The sequence below is a fragment of the Camponotus floridanus genome, unplaced genomic scaffold, assembly GCF_003227725.1.
Source record: "Camponotus floridanus strain SB8 unplaced genomic scaffold, Cflo_v7.5 scaffold7, whole genome shotgun sequence".
Classification (NCBI taxonomy): domain Eukaryota; kingdom Metazoa; phylum Arthropoda; class Insecta; order Hymenoptera; family Formicidae; genus Camponotus; species Camponotus floridanus.
Window position 1 is genome coordinate 850,303 of NW_020229838.1, and position 16,857 is coordinate 867,159.

Here is a 16,857-nt window from a genome sequence, read left to right on the forward strand (position 1 = left end):
CGTTCTATGTGTTACTTGAGGTTCCCTCGTCCGCGCGCGTTTTCGAGGAAACGGTATCATGATAATTTCACCATTACATATTAAACAGATCACGTTAATGCCGAAATTATTTAGCGGGCGGTATTGAATATTTAATTATTCGATCAATATTTCATGCTCACGAAGCGTTTTGAATATCACAGATTGATATAAAAACCGAACATGGCTATATTTAATCCTGCGAGAGAAAAAGAGATTCTTATTAATGACAGCTTCTCGGGTACTCTTGACTTGGGAGGGTGTCTTGTCGCTTAAAATAATAATAAAGTAAATAAGGGATACGAAGAGGGTAGCATGATTGATCTCGGTCGAGATTAGCGGCGAACAGGAGCGCGTCGAGCAAGAGACGGGAATCGATGAGGCGAACATTCTTCCAGATAGCATGGTCTGGAAAATAGTGAAAAGAAGCCCGAGGCGTGGAGGGAATTTTCTTCTTGAGAGACATCTGGCTTACTCGGCTGTAAACAGGTGAAATATGAGTCTGGTATCCGAAAGCAAGTGTTAAGCTTTTTCCACTTTACGGAGACCACGAGAGGCAGATACCGCTTCAAACTATCTTGTACTAAATCGGTTCGTGTTTTTTCTTCTTCCTTTTTTCCACTTGCTCGACACAAAAATTTAAGCTTTTAAATACTTTTATTTCTTTCTTTTTTTCGTTTGCGCGCATAGAATTTTTATCGCACCATCGGAAGAGAGATGAACGAGGGGATAATATTAACCGCAGAATATTAGAATGTTTTCTGCGATAAGCTGTCCTGTACGCGATCTGTATCGTACGAAGTAGGTTTTATACATTTTTCATCTTCCTTCTTTCGTATTGCGGTGAATTGATGACGACCGAGACTCTCGCGTCTCGGATGCAGTGGCCGTAAAATGTGTGGCGATGCTTTACAAATCGATTTTCACTACATAAGCGGATGTTCTTCCGGTCGCTTCCCGAGTTTTGCAAAATTCATCGAACCGTTGTAAGCATTTCACAACGCTATATAAGCGAGTCGATTCTTATTGATTTCCAAAAAGTTCAACGAGCTCATAACTATTCATAAAAGATGCAGAAAGAAGAAGAGCTAAAAATTAATTTCTTTCCTCGGAAAGAATTTATTAAATAATTATTCGTGGCCGCGGAAAGTATATACTTTCGATTTCTTCATTGCTATTTCTGATTTCCATATTTTGCTGCACATGTATCAGCATTAACGTTTCTTATTTTCGGCAAACTCAATAATAAACTCAGTAATAAACGCTGTTTTAAAAGAGAAAAATACTGAGAGGAGAAAGAAGTAATTACAATATATCGATATGTCGCGATTCCCGAATCTCCTTATTTAAAAAAAATTAAGTAATGGAGCCATCTCGAGTGGTTTATATTCTTTTTAATGTTAACGTTAAAGCGTGTAAAAAATTGTTACGAACTTTCAACCACTCTCACCGATCATCATGCGGCGTCCATCGGATTCTCGTGTCCCTCGGTTTCCAAAGTTTCTCCGAATTTCTCAGCCCGTCATTCTTCATCATCGGCGCACCTTTATGCTCTCATCTCCTTCTCTTTCTTGGAAACAACGTCTGACAAGATCCGGTTATGGCTTATGCAACTGAGCTTTCTACGTGATCGACTGCATACATGCGCGAATTTCAACCGGTCCTCGCTCAGGAAGCGAGGGAGATCGATTTCGAACTTCTTGCTTTCGATTCATCGCGAAAGTCTTCGTACACATTATGTTGATGTTAAACAGTTATTCTTTCTTTTTTTTTTCTCTTTCTCTCTCTTTCTTTTTTCCTCTCCCTTCCTCTCTCTCTCTCTCTCCCTCTCTCTCTCTCTCTCTCTCTCTCTCTCTCTCTCTCTCTCTCTCTCTCTTTTTCTTTATATATACATATAATCAGATAGTATGATATAACCAGATTATCTTATATTGAAATATTTATATTTGAAATACTTCAATTTTAGTGATAAAATCATTGATTTAAATCATATATATGAAACATAAGCAAAAAGAAATTCGAATATTTATATTTAAAATAGATAATACAAATAGAAATAATTAAACTATTTGGAAATATTTCTTGTAAAAAATTCTTATATAGAAGCAAGATATGTTTTGTTGACATTATATATATATATTAGGTATCACATAATATTATATATTATTAAAGGTTAAAATAAATGACGGTCATAATTCTGAATAATTGTGGACAGTCGAGAAATACAATAGATATATACTATGTATCAAGGGGAATCTACGCTATTTTGAAGATAAGTAGTGCTCAGGGGAATCCACATTCTTTCGCACTCATATTATATTGATTATAAGGCTTCTAAAAGACAAAAGTCATATTTTTACTAAATAAATCTAGGCTTAAGTTGAAAGAATAAGTTATTTAATAAAAAACTAAAATTGTTTTAATGATAAAAATTACAGATTAATTTATAACCGTCGCGTACATATTAAAAATTTATGTTGTATTTAAAATAGCAATTTTTTTTTTTTTAAATTAATTAGAAATATTGTTGTAATTATCTGGCATTTTATATCAGTGCTTATGAAAGAGAATGTTAGGTAAAATCAGGCAATATATTAGTACAACTGTTACATGCTAACGATGCGGAACGCACGTGGAGTATGCCAGTCTTTAAATACGGAAGTGAAAGTCAGCATATCGAGGGAAAAGCTTTCTTTGTTGAATATAAAGCGCGCCTTCGTTGAGATCTTCTCTAAACCAACGTTGGAAAGAGGCATATCTGCAGTCGGTTAAGCAAATACCACATTTTGTACATTATTTTCTTTTCATAATATATAAATAATAATATATAAATAATAATATATAATTTTAATAATATATAAATTATAAAGAAGTTGATAAAAAAAGATAAAATATAAATTTTATCTGTGAAATTAGAACTAAATTAATCATTTAGCATAATAGTTATTTTATTTTTATAATATAATCTTATTAAATATATATATATATATATATATATATATATATATTATATTTAATTATATTCTTTCCTATTTTAATATATCTTTCAAAAATCTTTTCTGATATAAATATTTTGTATTTACATGTATTATATAACAATATTTACACATTATAGTGATAAATTATCCTTAATAAATCATTAAGTTACAGTTTAGTTACAGTTTAAAAATGCAAGATAGAGAGTGCAGTTTTTTTAAATAAAAGATTGAATAATTAAATTGAATAAAAGTTTTGTTTCCCAATTGTAACATAATAAATTATTTAACGTAAAAAACTACCGGAAAGAATTACTTCTCTTTTGTTTTCATTTTTGAAACAGTTTTTTTAAACATAACAAGCATTAAGAACTAATTATAAAGACAAAGAAATGCAAGAAATCTTGGCAATAATTTTTATATATACAATGTATATACAAATCTTAGAAATAATTTTTATATATACTTTTTATTATTTAATATTATACATTGATATTGATAATAATTCTTATTTATTGTAATATTGAAATGTTATTTTGATACACAGCAACAATAATTTTCTTGTATTTAATTTCCTTTAATTTATTTCGAATTTCAAATACATACTTAAGCTTTGTTTACGCAACCGACTGTCAAGTCAGGATGGCCGAGCGGTCTAAGGCGCTGCGTTCAGGTCGCAGTCCACTTCTGTGGGCGTGGGTTCGAATCCCACTTCTGACAGATTTTTTTGTTTTTACATATTATAAAATAGAATAAAACATTTTTGAATTACAAATCTTTGCAATAAAATATATTTTTAATTTTTATTTTATACGTAGGTAATTATCGAGTTGCAAGAATGCAAGCAGTTACATTTAGATTGCATATTTTTGTTTCAAATACACGACCAATAATTAAAATATTATCGTATTTTATTTTCATTAAAATATAAAAACATTTCTTCCCACTCAAAAAAAGCAGTACAAATTTATAAATGTTGAGGCTAAAATGTGTTTATAAATTTTGAGGCTAAAATGTGTTTATTTTTTATAAAAAAAACATGTTGATATTCATTTCTGTCCATTACTAGGGATTTCCTAAAACATTACAACTTAAAAGCCTTTCAATAAAACATATATAGTACAGTTTTTGTACTGGTATTCTCATGAAACAACAATATTGCGTTTTTTAGTCAACATTTTAATTTTTTATCCAGTACAGAAACATTGTGAGATATACAAATATATAGTGCAGGTTTCCGCAATTTGACAAGCAGGAAATTTCTTTTTTCGGTTACTCTATATTAATAAATAAATATCTAATTAATATATATATTATAGAATTCTTTATTACATAAATATCTCTTGATGCAGAATTCTGTTGAAAAAACGATGGTTAATTTTAATTCGCCTAGTAATTAATTAATCTTACGATCATTGCTACGATTATTTGTATCATGATCTTTATCTATTTTGTCGAGTATATCAAGACGTAAAAACGAGCCAACGATGGAACGAGCTGTAGATGCAGCTCTAGTGAATCCTCCCTCTAAAGAAGTTGCACTACTGCTACTTTTAGCGATTTTAACTGGTTTCTTCGTTTCCCAAATATTCACTGCGAACCTTAGTTCGGCCTTTAGCGCTTCTCCTGGTGTAATCTGTACAAAAGTAATTAATAATTCTTTAGCAATAATTGTGTGTAGCGGCCCTAATTGGCATATTAAATTTAAGTCTAACGTATAATAAGTTATTCTTGTATATATTTTTGCATCTTATTGTCTTACAATTTAATTTACGATGAAAAATAATGATAAATCTTGTTTTTAAAACAAGATTTATCATTATTTTTCTCTTCATCGCAAAATTAAATTCTATTATATACGCATTTATCATTTTTATATTAAACATATTTTTTTTTAACATTATTAAAGAAAATAAAATATTTATTCCTTTCATGCGATTATTCTAGAATTTTAATTTTAAGCGATACAGGAAATATAATGATTGGATAAAGGGAAATCTTACTTTTTCTCTCACTGCGACGTCTCGTACATTCCAAAGGAATTCAACAATAGCGAGGATCAACGAGGCACCGCAACCTAACATTAAAACAAGAAAGACGCCTCCAACGTTTGCCATTCCTAGTTCGCCAGTATTGGCAGTTTCTGTATCATCCGTGTCGCATAATCCGCCACCCTTTTCTCGCCACCAGCGTGTCTTTAACTGTTGCAAAGTACCTTTCTCACCTAGCCTCAAGATCGCGCTATTGATTGGTGTTCTGTATGGAGAATCTGCGAAAAATATAAACGATAATTTTTGTTCAAATAAAAATGAATAGAAGATCCTTGTAGAATGTTTCCATTTTGAAATTGCTTTCACACTTACTACGCGGTAAAGCTATGCCATAGCCTTTGTTGTCGATAAGCCCACCGATTTTGTCAATCTCACAATTTCGCTGCATTTGATATTCTATGGTGGTACTCTCCATTAAAAATGCATATAATCCTTTGCTTTTGACAACTCGCTCGACACCTATATCACGATAGAAAATAAACATTTTTAAAACAGGATTAAAATTTAAAACAGGATTAAACAATCCAAAAGGATTGCTTCTTCTAGAATTATGTTCTTTTACTGAGAAACTTTTTTATTAAAGAGTATTAGGAAATCTTTAAATATTTTGATTTAGTTGTTTTATTCTGTGCGAAGATAAAAGATCGGAAGAAAAACAACAAAACTATTATTTTCTTATGATTATAATATCTCACCTTCTTTATTATCCTTAGTGAATACGCTTGGTTTCGTTTCCATCATTGTTGCAAACATCCGTTTATATATCGAATAATTTGAGTCCTAATAATTTGAATCAAATTCATCCACTATTTCATCGGTAATATTACATGTATAAATGTATTAGTTAAATACACAATATCAAACTATTCTTGCAGTAATTTTGAATACAATATTGAAATATATAGTTATAGTTAATATACCCTGAAGAATGATGATGTTGCACCACCTCCAACGGATCCGTACTTAATTTTCGTTTGTCGAGCCAAATCGTCGACGTTGTTGATAGGTGTTTCCATCTGAGCTGCAGTAAGAAAAGCTGCAAGATTAGCTGTGTAGGAGGATATCATGATCAATGTGAAAAACCACCACATGGTCGTGAGCGTCCGAATGCTGGGTGCCCTGAAAGTGATTAATGAATTCTGAATGAATTGTAAATAAATAAGTCTAAAACATGAAAATTAAAATTTATAAAATTTACAAAATTTGATAAATAAGTAAATTTAATATAAATTATTAAATCGCCAATGAAAAAAATATCACGATAAATTTAAAGCACATGTCATCAATCTCGCTACTTTAAATATTTATTATCTATAAGTACACACATAAAATCTATAAGTACACACATACATATATAATAAACAACTTAAAAAGTACATGAAAATTTTAGTTTAAAAAATAATTGTTGATACTCTTAATATATGTATTTACTGATATTATTAAGAAACTTACTTAGGTAAGATATCGCTGCCCTGTTGCATAAGAGAACCAATGGTGAGCCATAACGAATTTTTCAAGTCAAAATTGTTTTCTAATTCTTCAGGTTCGGCATTGCATGGATGCGGATTGTCCCATTCACCAGGTGCCATTCTTTAAAAAGAATTACATCAGATTAATAAAATATTATGTAAAATATTCATTTTTCGATTATCTTACCTTAATACTTTTATATACAAAATAATGAGAGGAATCATTGGTGTAAACAAAACACATAGTTGTTTCGAAGAAAAAAATATGTAATTTGCAATTAACAATTACATTATAATTATTTTTTCTTCGAAACAACTATGTGTTTTCTTTACACCAATTGATTCCTCTCATTATTTTGTACATAAAAGTATTAAGGTAAGATAATCGAAAAATGAATAATTTACATGATATTTTATGTTTTATGTAAAATTAAGAAATGACTTCAAGCCTCATAACTCAAAAAGTACTTAATGAAAACTAACTTAATTATAGTGTTCATCAGCTAATAGATCTTTTTAAGCCATTTTTTTGTGTCTAAATCATTTTTTCAAAAAATTAATATTTTCTGAGATATTTAGCCGTTCCGGAACTTTTGCTCTACTTTGTATGTATGTGTGTTAATATGTTTGGGAGATAATTTTTCTTATCATGATTGCATCTCCAAGATCATATATCCAGAGAGAGGATTAGATAAATAAAATATATAATTTAATCTCACCTTGCTTGAACAAACAACATTATGGATACGGCAAGATATGCTGTCGCCATGTACATCCAGACATCAGTACTCAATGGGCTCAAAAAGGAGAATAAATCTGGGTCCTTCTCTTCTGGCTTACTAAATAAGATGCTTATACCTATACAGTATATAAATAAAGCAGATATAATATTATCATCAATCGTATATTTTTTATATAATCCAAATTAATCTTAAATTTAATTATATTTCGTTATTATGACTTTTTGGCATTTTATTGTAGGCTAATCTATTTCTAAATTTTTTTTAAAATTTAATAAATAATATATATATATATATATATATATATATATATATATATATATATATGTTAATAGTCTTACAAATATTTCGCCAAAAAATATTATTACCGAGATTCATGAAGGGCATCGAAAAATCTACGGCCGATTCACGTGCAAAAGTGATTGTCAAATCGCAAATTGCCAGATCGGACTTCTGCAAAAAAATTACAATAAATTAGTCGAAAAAGGAAAACAAAATAGAAGAAGCAGATTTGTCTATTTTCGTGAAAGATGGAAAATGTCGAAGGTACTAAATAATAGATGATTGATAGATGATTTTAAGAAAGATATGTTTTTGAAACATATTAATATTTTCATTGTTAATTTATCTTTATATTGGATACGAAAATAATCGATTTAATCGCTTTACATTTTTATTCTACGTCTTAACGGAAAAATTCTTTTACTTTAGCAAGTGAAAAGATAGGTTTAATGTGATTGAGATCAATTTAAACTTTCTTTTATATAAATAGAGTTTTTAGTGAATATAAAATGTCTTACATACATGATCCAAAAGGTGTCTGATTAGACCGTTCCAACTCTTTGTCTTTGGATCGTAAGTGCCTTGTGATCCGGGCACAATCTCAAATTTATATGAGAACCCTAAATCTTTTGCGATGTGTTTGATAAGATCGATACAATAACCCTCGTAATGTTTCTGACCGATTAAAATGGTATCTTCTGATGCATCAATGGCTTCCATTACATAAGGTGCACCCTAAATCATATATATATAAAGAAAAAGAGAGAAAGAGGGAAAAAATTTATATATGTTTTTGAGTAAAATAATTTTAACATTAACAAATAATGCATTAAATATTACGAACCACTATGGTGCTAATTATGAATTCTTTCTCTTTGATAGATTTATATAAATAACTTTCCATTTCCTTCTCCGTTTCAGAGTTAAACTGTAGACCATTTTTATCCCAGAAACCTGTTTTTATTATTTCCGATCGAAAGTCCAGTATTTGGATTTTAAAGTCCCATCGACGGCCATATTCGTCAATATTCATTGCACCTGTTATCTTCCCCATCTTTGATAACTACAACAAAAATTCACTTATCATTAATTATATACAGATATATAATTAATTTAAATTTAATTATATAAGTAATACAAAAATTATCTATTATTATTCATATCTTAAAATTTTAATAAATCAGTTGTATTTTAAGAAGCTTAAAATTAAGAATGTATTTTCTTTATTAAATAATAAGAGAAATATAGAAGAACTTACCTCTCGTATAATACTCGTAATATTAGGTCCCGCTTGATATTTGTCATTTTTCTTGCAAGAAAGTGATACAGGATCAATCAGATTCCTTATAAATTCGTTATCAATATTCCTTGAATTTAAAGTTTCTATCGCTTTTTGCAGCAAGAATACCGCATCATAGAGAATTGCCGAATCTAGCTAGATTGAAATTATAAACAGCCAAGTAACTGAATCTTAAAAGTGACTGCTTTAATTTAAATTTTTTACCTTCTAATATAAAATATTTATCTAATTGAATGTAAATATCAAAATATAAAATAAATAATTAGTTAAGATAGTTATTTTTTTATAACAAACTCGAAATTATTGTAGTTATAATTAAAATGTTTTATTTATAAGATATATTTTTTTATTACTTATCTTAAATAAATTATCTGATAATTTATTTAAGATAATAAAACATCTAAGAAAAAAAACATCTTATAAATTTAATGAATGAGTCAAAAAGACTCTATAAATAATATGTAATTTTTGTTTCTGTGCAGTTTTTCTCAGTATTCTGCGCAACTGCATCAGTATTTAAGGATTATATATGTAGTGAAGATATAAATTTTTTTAATATTATTCATGACAAGTATATTATTTTATTTATTATTATTTATATTGCTACTTAAAAATGCCTGTATTTACCCAGTTAACATCTTCTACATCATTTTCCCTTAAACTGAATCCGGTAATATTGGCGTTGGTACCGTTTCGTATCTCGACAATAGGTAGTTTGGATGCATCCTACAATTTCAAGAAAGATTATTTTAAAAGTAGCTCAGGTTTATATATTTTAAAAGATTTTTAGCTACTTATAAAATTAAAAAATGATATAGTATCACTTTTTTTCTTTTTTCTCGCGACAATATAATTTTTCTTTACACAAATTGTGCAATAAATTCTTCAATGATAACTTATATAATCTAAACAATGAGCAGAAATTCGAATTGTTTATTAAATATTTATTATATATATATATATGTGTGTGTGTGTGTGTGTGTAATTGTTTATTGTTTCTTATAACTCTCTTCAACCTTATTTAATATATTTTTAATTTCTTCTCGTAATCATCAATCGTATCTTATCGGTCTTTTATAACATTATTTAATTAACTTGTATGAATTCTATCAGCATTTTTCACTTCTAGTAGCTATTTTTTTACTTCCTTAATTAAATTTTTATCTTTAAAATCTAAGATTTATAATTAATCTTAAGATTTATATTATTATTACCAAATATGTTATGACAAAATTAGAATAATCTGCAAGTAATTTAATTTCTTTCGCCTGACGGAGAACGTTAATTATCTTTTCCGGTTGAACATCAAGGAGAATATTGGAAATAGACAAATTGCGTATCTCTTTGAGCATTGGGCGATAATCTGGTCCATTGCCCAGTTCCCGAATTGCAACAGAATTATCCTTTGCTCGTTTCAATGTTAGAGCCTTTTGAATGCGCGACAGCCCATCGTTGTTTTCGTAAATTGCAACGAAGCCTTGCCATTTCATCGAGTCGACAGTATCGGCGATAGCCTAGATAATTTTGTCGATATAAAAATTCTGATACAAAAATAATATTATGATTTAACATATTTTACATGCTTTCTTGTTATATATATATTATACGTTCTTTAAAGATATGAATCGCGTTAGATTTAAATTCTTACGGATTATATTGCAATACTTGAACATTAAAAACTTTAATAAGTTTATAATTCATCTACAAAATTATTTTTTTACAAAATTAATTTGTGAAATATTTTTTTCTATGGCAACTGACCTTGCTGACATTCTCACTCTCCGGAAACACATTTATTGTCATTGGATTTTTATCTTCTTCTGCTTCCGTTCTTAATACCTCAGTTTCCCGCCAAACGTATTCGATATGCGGTATTTCGAATCGCGTGGCAATACTTGCGACTATTCCTCGAGTATACGAACTTGTAGGCCCGAAAATAGCTGCCACGCCTTCTTCAAGAAGCTCACAAGCTATACAAGAAAGAATAATAGCATAATAGCATAAAATAAAACATGAAATAAAAGCATTGTATAAATCAGATATTGTTAAAGCAGAGCAAGCATATATTATATGGTCTTACTTTATAGATTTTTTAATTTATAATATTTACTTTGTCTTGAATTAGAAAATTAAAGAGTCTCTGTTGAAATTCAAATCGAATTAAAACAAATATAAGAACATGTGAAGAAGAAAATTTGAGGGATATCGTCTATATTTAAAATTAATAAGAAAACTTGTCAAAATTAATTATTATAATATAATGTTTCATTATTAACATTGATTAATTTTTTGTTACTCACCAGCTGCTGCAGTCCTAAAGCTGTCGGTATTATCATCTATGTACTTGATGACAGAAATGAATTCGAATGCGGGTGCAGGTGATTCGTATTTTGTCTCGGATATTGCTTTTAGAAATGTGGACATATGATCTTCATCGCCTTTGTGAAAGATTCCACCTAACGATGTATGATAAAAGTTCAATAGAGATTGATTTAAAAAAAGACTTAAATATAAAGATTTTTCTGAATTTTAAAAAAATTTCTACATTTTTAACTTATTTCTTTGATGTAAAATTATTTTTCCAATTGTAATACTAATTATAAAATATTCTGTTTATGTAAAATTGTGAAATTTAATGAATGCGATAAATTTTTAACGAATAGATTTATATTCGGTTATTAATGATTTAAAAAATCGACAAATATGCATAATCGCAATTAATTTTGTATTCGTAATTGTAATCCATGAATAATATTCGTTTCACTAATAGCTGACAATCACATAGAACTTGTAATTTACGTTACACGTATTGGATCAATAGTAAGTAACGAATAACACATATGCTGAGTTAGTTTTAATTCGAACATCACTGTTGAATATATATATGTGTATTTCTCATTCGTTTCGTTTAAAAATTAATTTTTTATAAATTGCATTCTTTTTACTCTATTAGATAAACATGTATTATATATGCAGGATTATTTATAATAACTTGTTATAAAAAAAGAAGAAAATCTGAGTAATAATTAATATTCTTTAAATTTTGTTTCATCTTAAATATATCTAAAAGTCGCAATATAAAGCAATATATTAGAATACTTTTACATGATACTAGTAAAATAAATTAATTTTAATTCTTAATTGTAATTTTCTTATTAAATTCTTTTAGACAAAATCAAGTTTATATTATATTATTATAAAAATACTTCAAATTACTCGTAAATAATATTATTTCATCTATTTCTTTAGAGTGTACTTACCTATTTTTATAGGTTTCACGGTTCCATGACTGCATGTTGCTAATATTAATAATGTTGATACAATCAAAAAAGGACGTTGACGTAAATCCATTTTAATAAATGAGCTGCAAAACGAAGATAAATTTCTGCTTTAATTTGTACAAGATTTGTTGTATTTTTTAATTAGAATAGCAAAATTATTAGCGCAACATCAAATATGTTTTTACCTGGACGAAGACAGCTTCATTACTGTAATGCTATAAACTAATTAAGGTGAATCTAGGTGTGTAGAGGATTATGGCATTTATTTCAGATCGCTTATCACATGCAAATAATTTGTGTACTTTCCGTCAGATGGCTTATATCACTAAATTTTTTTATTAATTTTTACGTTTTTATTTTTGCTTTTAAATGTTTCTCTTGTTTAGCTTTCCAAGCTCTTAGTAATTGTTAATTTCTGCTTTTCGATATGTTTTTATACTGTATATTTATAACATCATGCGTAATTTAATTGAATTATTTTTTAAAATATTATGAATTTTATTAAGTTAAACATTGTGAGAACAGAGAGAGTAGAAATAATGTTCATGCACTAAAAATTCCACTAGTTTCACCTGAATACTAGCTATACAAACACATATCAACAACTATATTTTCTCATTCTCTCAATGCGATGCAATGCACTTGCAGTTAGATTGAATGAACAAGTCGAAGTCTCTGTTCAATAGAAATTTCTCGTACTATTGAGAGGAAAAACCGATGGAACTGTCCCGCATTTAACGTTTCGCATCTGGTATGATTCTATATACTGATCTAAATTTGGAGTAGACCATCCTATATATTTTTGGCTTGATAATGGCCACCTTGTCGAGAACCATATCATACCGATTGTCGCATGTTCCTTTCCAGTAGCAAAAAATATTATTATGTACTATCTTATTTAAAAGATTTCTTAATCATTAAATACTTTCATGTGTTGTTAAAATTATATAATACTTTCGAGTCTTTTAAAATTCATTAAAATAATCAAAGATATTTTTTTTCATTACATTTTCAAAGAAAGTTGAAGAAAGAATAAAAGGCCAAGATCGTAAGCAAGCTTTATTTTTTATTATTTCTATTCGCATCAATATTGCTGTAAAAGTTTATCAGCAATTCTTATTTCGAATATTTCTCATTTTATAAATAAAACAAGGAAAAATGTTATATATATTAATATTTAGATAAATTAATGATCAATAGAATAATGCAAATGTATTTCACTACTGTTTTTTTATACCAGGTTTCAGAGCTGTAACAGGAGAAAGAAATTTTAACATAACGAAATTTTTGGTTCTCTCATTGCAATAATATTGAATTACGATAGCAAAGCAAAAAATTATGCGAATTTTTTTTCTATTCTACATTATATTTTCAGACGGATTATTTTTTTATATCATCGTTCAATAGTATAAATTGAAAATATATATTTTTATTCTAAAACATATATAATATATTTAGTAAAACTCAATATAAAAATATTTTGATTTAACATGATGGATCAAAGAAAATTAATATTGAAAAAGAAATTATCGCAATTAACAATTATATAGACGTGTAACATTTTGAAACATTTATATAAGCTCATAATGCAAAACGCACATAAAACATACTATATAATAAAAATCAACGTATCGAGGAAAAAGAATTCCTTTTGTTAATTCTTATTATTAGCGTGATAATTTCTTTTCATCGACATTTCTCTCGTTAAAGATTATTTGCAGTCGGTAAAGCAAATCCCAATGGTGTCGAACACCATTTTTACCGTTGGTAATACGTATAAGAATTATAAATAATTTTAGGAATGAGGCGCTGTTGACGGTTCAAAGTAATATTTGACTTTGTCATAGTTGAAGTTAGTCAGATGTAAACATATAAGTGCAAAAAGTAGCAACGCGTTGACCTTTACATATTTGGTAATGTAATAGTAAGTGTCTTTTATACTTGTTCTTTCAACAATCAAGTAGGGCAGGGGATAAGGACCGACGCGCAGAAAGACGAAAAGATTATTATTCCTCTGTCGTTCGTACATTAAAAATAGTCCATTAACCATCATAGATGGTTAAATTCTTCTACTTTAGCAACCTTCGATTCCATCGAGTCCTCTCAAGTAAAATTAATTTATTTTACATAGTTTTAAAATTTAATACTTATATTATATTAATAGATTAATAGCTCCTTAACAAACTTTATTTATGTACAAAATGTTATAAATTGGAACAGCAGTTATTTTACAAATATTATTTATCAAAAAATTTATATTTGTACGAGAAAATGATAGTCGAAATGATTGAACGATTTAAAGCGTTTTATTCAGAATACAGTCTCTCTGTGAGTATAAATTATAAAATTTTATTTATAATGAAATCTTTTCTGTTTCATAATAAAACGTCGCGAATAATTATGCACTTTATCGTATAATTATTTTTTCGATCGTTTTATAAATCACAGAGAAATTATATTCTGAATAAAAACGCTTTTTAAATCCTTCGATCATTTGCCTATCAATCATTTCCTCGTAAAAATAAATTGTATTATAAGCTTGTGGAGCTTGCAATAAAATTTATATGCATATGTATATTTATATTAATATAAGTTTTTTACATCACTCATATATTTATCCATAAAAGTCATACGTCATACATAATAAAACATACGTATATTCTTTAAGCGATATTTTCATGAAGCAATACATGCTGCTTTGTTTCAGTCAACGTGTTTTAATTGTTTACAGAGCATATAAACATATTGCGACACGCAAGTAAGCACAGGGAGTAACAGTTGTCTCAACAGCTCGACGAGCGCAACGATGTCATCGAGCAAAACGACGTACGTGATTGTAGGCAGCATATACCGTTGATGTCACTTGTCCACGAACGGGGATTCCATCCAGCTCCTTGACGATGGAAAGGAGATATACCAGGTATTTAAACGGGAGTCTCGTACAAGTAGGCAGCTGCAAATGAGCAGTATCATTCAACGCGTATTAAACGGCAAGTGAGATGCGAATCGATATAATCTGAACTCTCCATAAAATTCTCTTTCCTACGTATATTTATGCGCGATGATCTGTTATTTATACGAAGATTAAAATAGCGAAAAAACGGCTTTTATGAATGAGCACTGGAGAAAGAATTCTCGCTTATTAAGACATCCTGTTTCCTTGTTGATGGCTTTACGTATTACTTTTCATTCTTTATTACCGAGAGGACAAATATCCTCGTTGAAAATATAAGTTTAAAATTTTTTTGTAACGCCGCAACATTCTTCATCTCTCTCTTCTCTCTTTCTCTCTGATTATGATATTTCTTTATTTATTATGTGTCCATAATATTTTAAATGAAAATTTCAGGTTTGGAAAATTTTTCAATTTTTTCATTTAGGAAGATTATTTATGCTTGTTTGAAAAAAAAGTTTGAATCAAAATTTTATAGGGAATAATCTAGTAAATATCTATGGACACAAATTTTTAAACTTTTAGCTAAAAATGAGAACGTAAACAAGATATTATATGTTCGACTTTGACACCTTTCTCATGTATATTGTAATTAGTTCGTAATCTACAATTTCTCTTTCTCCTAGATTGCGATTAAAGCTGACACCGATAGAGTAATCTTGTTTTTACAACGCGTAAAAGAATGCGATACATCATTATTACATTGCACTTTGCAATCTATTACAAGAATTTAATCATGCATTTCGATATGCGTTTGCATAATTATCGCGATAAATAGCTTCTTCCACTGCTTTTTTTAATTAGAGTGCACTATTTACAATTTTATTGATTCACCACGCGATGCTGCAGGTTGCAACGTGCGCAAAGTTAGTACTGGGAGAGTCCCAGGTTAGCGGAAATTGTTAATTCTTAGTACCGACCGGCCTGCATATTAGCACTGATTATAGTAGTTTCAGTAATAACTGAGCTTAGAAGCACTAACACGCGGCTGATGCGGACGCATCTATATGCGATATTTAAATCAAGAACCGGAATAAGTTACTTTCCGACTATTAAACAGAAGCGTGGATTCTTTACTCACGCACAGAAGTCCGCGCTTTCTCTCTATTCCAAAAGATAGATCGAGAGATCTTTGATCTCAAATCGCCGCGTCAATATTTGTAACAGGATGTCTACTCTTTAAAGAAATCTGAAATTTACAGAGATTCTTTTATACCTAGAAAAATCAAGGAATTTTTTATTGAAAATCGGGGAGTTTTTAAAAAATTCTCTCTTTGATTAATTTTGCTCTCATATTGTAAATAGTCGATAAGCCAAGTGAGTTATTATTATTTAAAATATGTATATTTATCTCTTTATATATTTAATGTCTCAAATATTAAATTTACAGTACATATTTTTTATTGTTTTAAATAATAATAAAATAAAAATTGTATGCAAGTGAAAAATGCTTACCTTAAGGTTATATATTCAGTTTCTTTACAAATCTAGCATTGGAAACTTGAGAAGATTTATGTTTTCCTTGAATAAAAGACATTGAAAAGCTCATACAAGAAAAACTATTTTTCATAAATTGCAATAAAAAAATCTTTAAAATATTATCTTTATCTGGAATTTCTTAAACAAAAGTAAATCAAGGTACTTTTTGAATAAGATTTGAACAGACACCCTGTTGCAAACATATTCGACGAATGCTTCTTTCTTCGTATTGATCCTGCATAAAGCACATAGAGCACGTGGGCGATAATAATTCCAATGCATTGTGCAGTCGCAAGATGCCGATGCCAA

At 28.7% G+C, this 16,857-nt stretch overlaps 1 protein-coding gene and 1 non-coding gene across 5 annotated transcripts; one reads left to right on the forward strand and one right to left on the reverse strand.

The window, feature by feature from the left end:
* The first annotated feature begins 3,629 nt into the window (after positions 1 to 3,629).
* Trnal-cag lies at positions 3,630 to 3,713 on the forward strand. The gene has a single exon. It is a non-coding gene; the product is annotated as a tRNA-Leu (tRNA).
* A 471-nt stretch (positions 3,714 to 4,184) lies between these two features.
* LOC105251572 (glutamate receptor ionotropic, kainate 2) lies at positions 4,185 to 12,869 on the reverse strand. Of its 4 annotated transcripts, none has more exons than XM_020027621.2 (17): positions 12,816 to 12,869; positions 12,096 to 12,199; positions 11,136 to 11,291; positions 10,597 to 10,805; positions 10,050 to 10,349; positions 9,463 to 9,561; positions 8,794 to 8,970; positions 8,380 to 8,598; positions 8,058 to 8,270; positions 7,622 to 7,706; positions 7,233 to 7,371; positions 6,497 to 6,634; positions 5,965 to 6,163; positions 5,740 to 5,824; positions 5,357 to 5,503; positions 4,997 to 5,262; positions 4,185 to 4,629 (listed from the first exon to the last, which is right to left on the reverse strand). In XM_020027621.2, the coding sequence occupies exons 1-17, from the start codon at positions 12,848 to 12,850 to the stop codon at positions 4,390 to 4,392; spliced, it is 2,811 nt and encodes a 936-aa protein (XP_019883180.2). In that variant the 5' UTR covers positions 12,851 to 12,869; the 3' UTR covers positions 4,185 to 4,389. The 4 variants fall into 4 exon arrangements, with proteins under 4 accessions (XP_019883180.2, XP_025269527.1, XP_011256785.2 ...); XM_025413742.1 differs by having other exon boundaries at positions 12,689 to 12,857; XM_011258483.3 differs by lacking the exon at positions 12,816 to 12,869 and adding an exon at positions 12,302 to 12,552.
* Between the last annotated feature and the right edge of the window lie 3,988 nt (positions 12,870 to 16,857).

Coding starts and splice junctions, on each gene's coding strand:
- LOC105251572 (XM_020027621.2), bottom strand. CDS start 12,850: ATGCGGGACAGTTCCATCGGTTTTTCCTCTCAATA. Junction 10,350..10,596: donor AGAGTGAGAATGTCAGCAAG/GTCAGTTGCCAT, acceptor AAAATTATCTAG/GCTATCGCCGATACTGTCGA. Junction 8,271..8,379: donor TCATAATTAGCACCATAGTG/GTTCGTAATATT, acceptor TATATGATTTAG/GGTGCACCTTATGTAATGGA.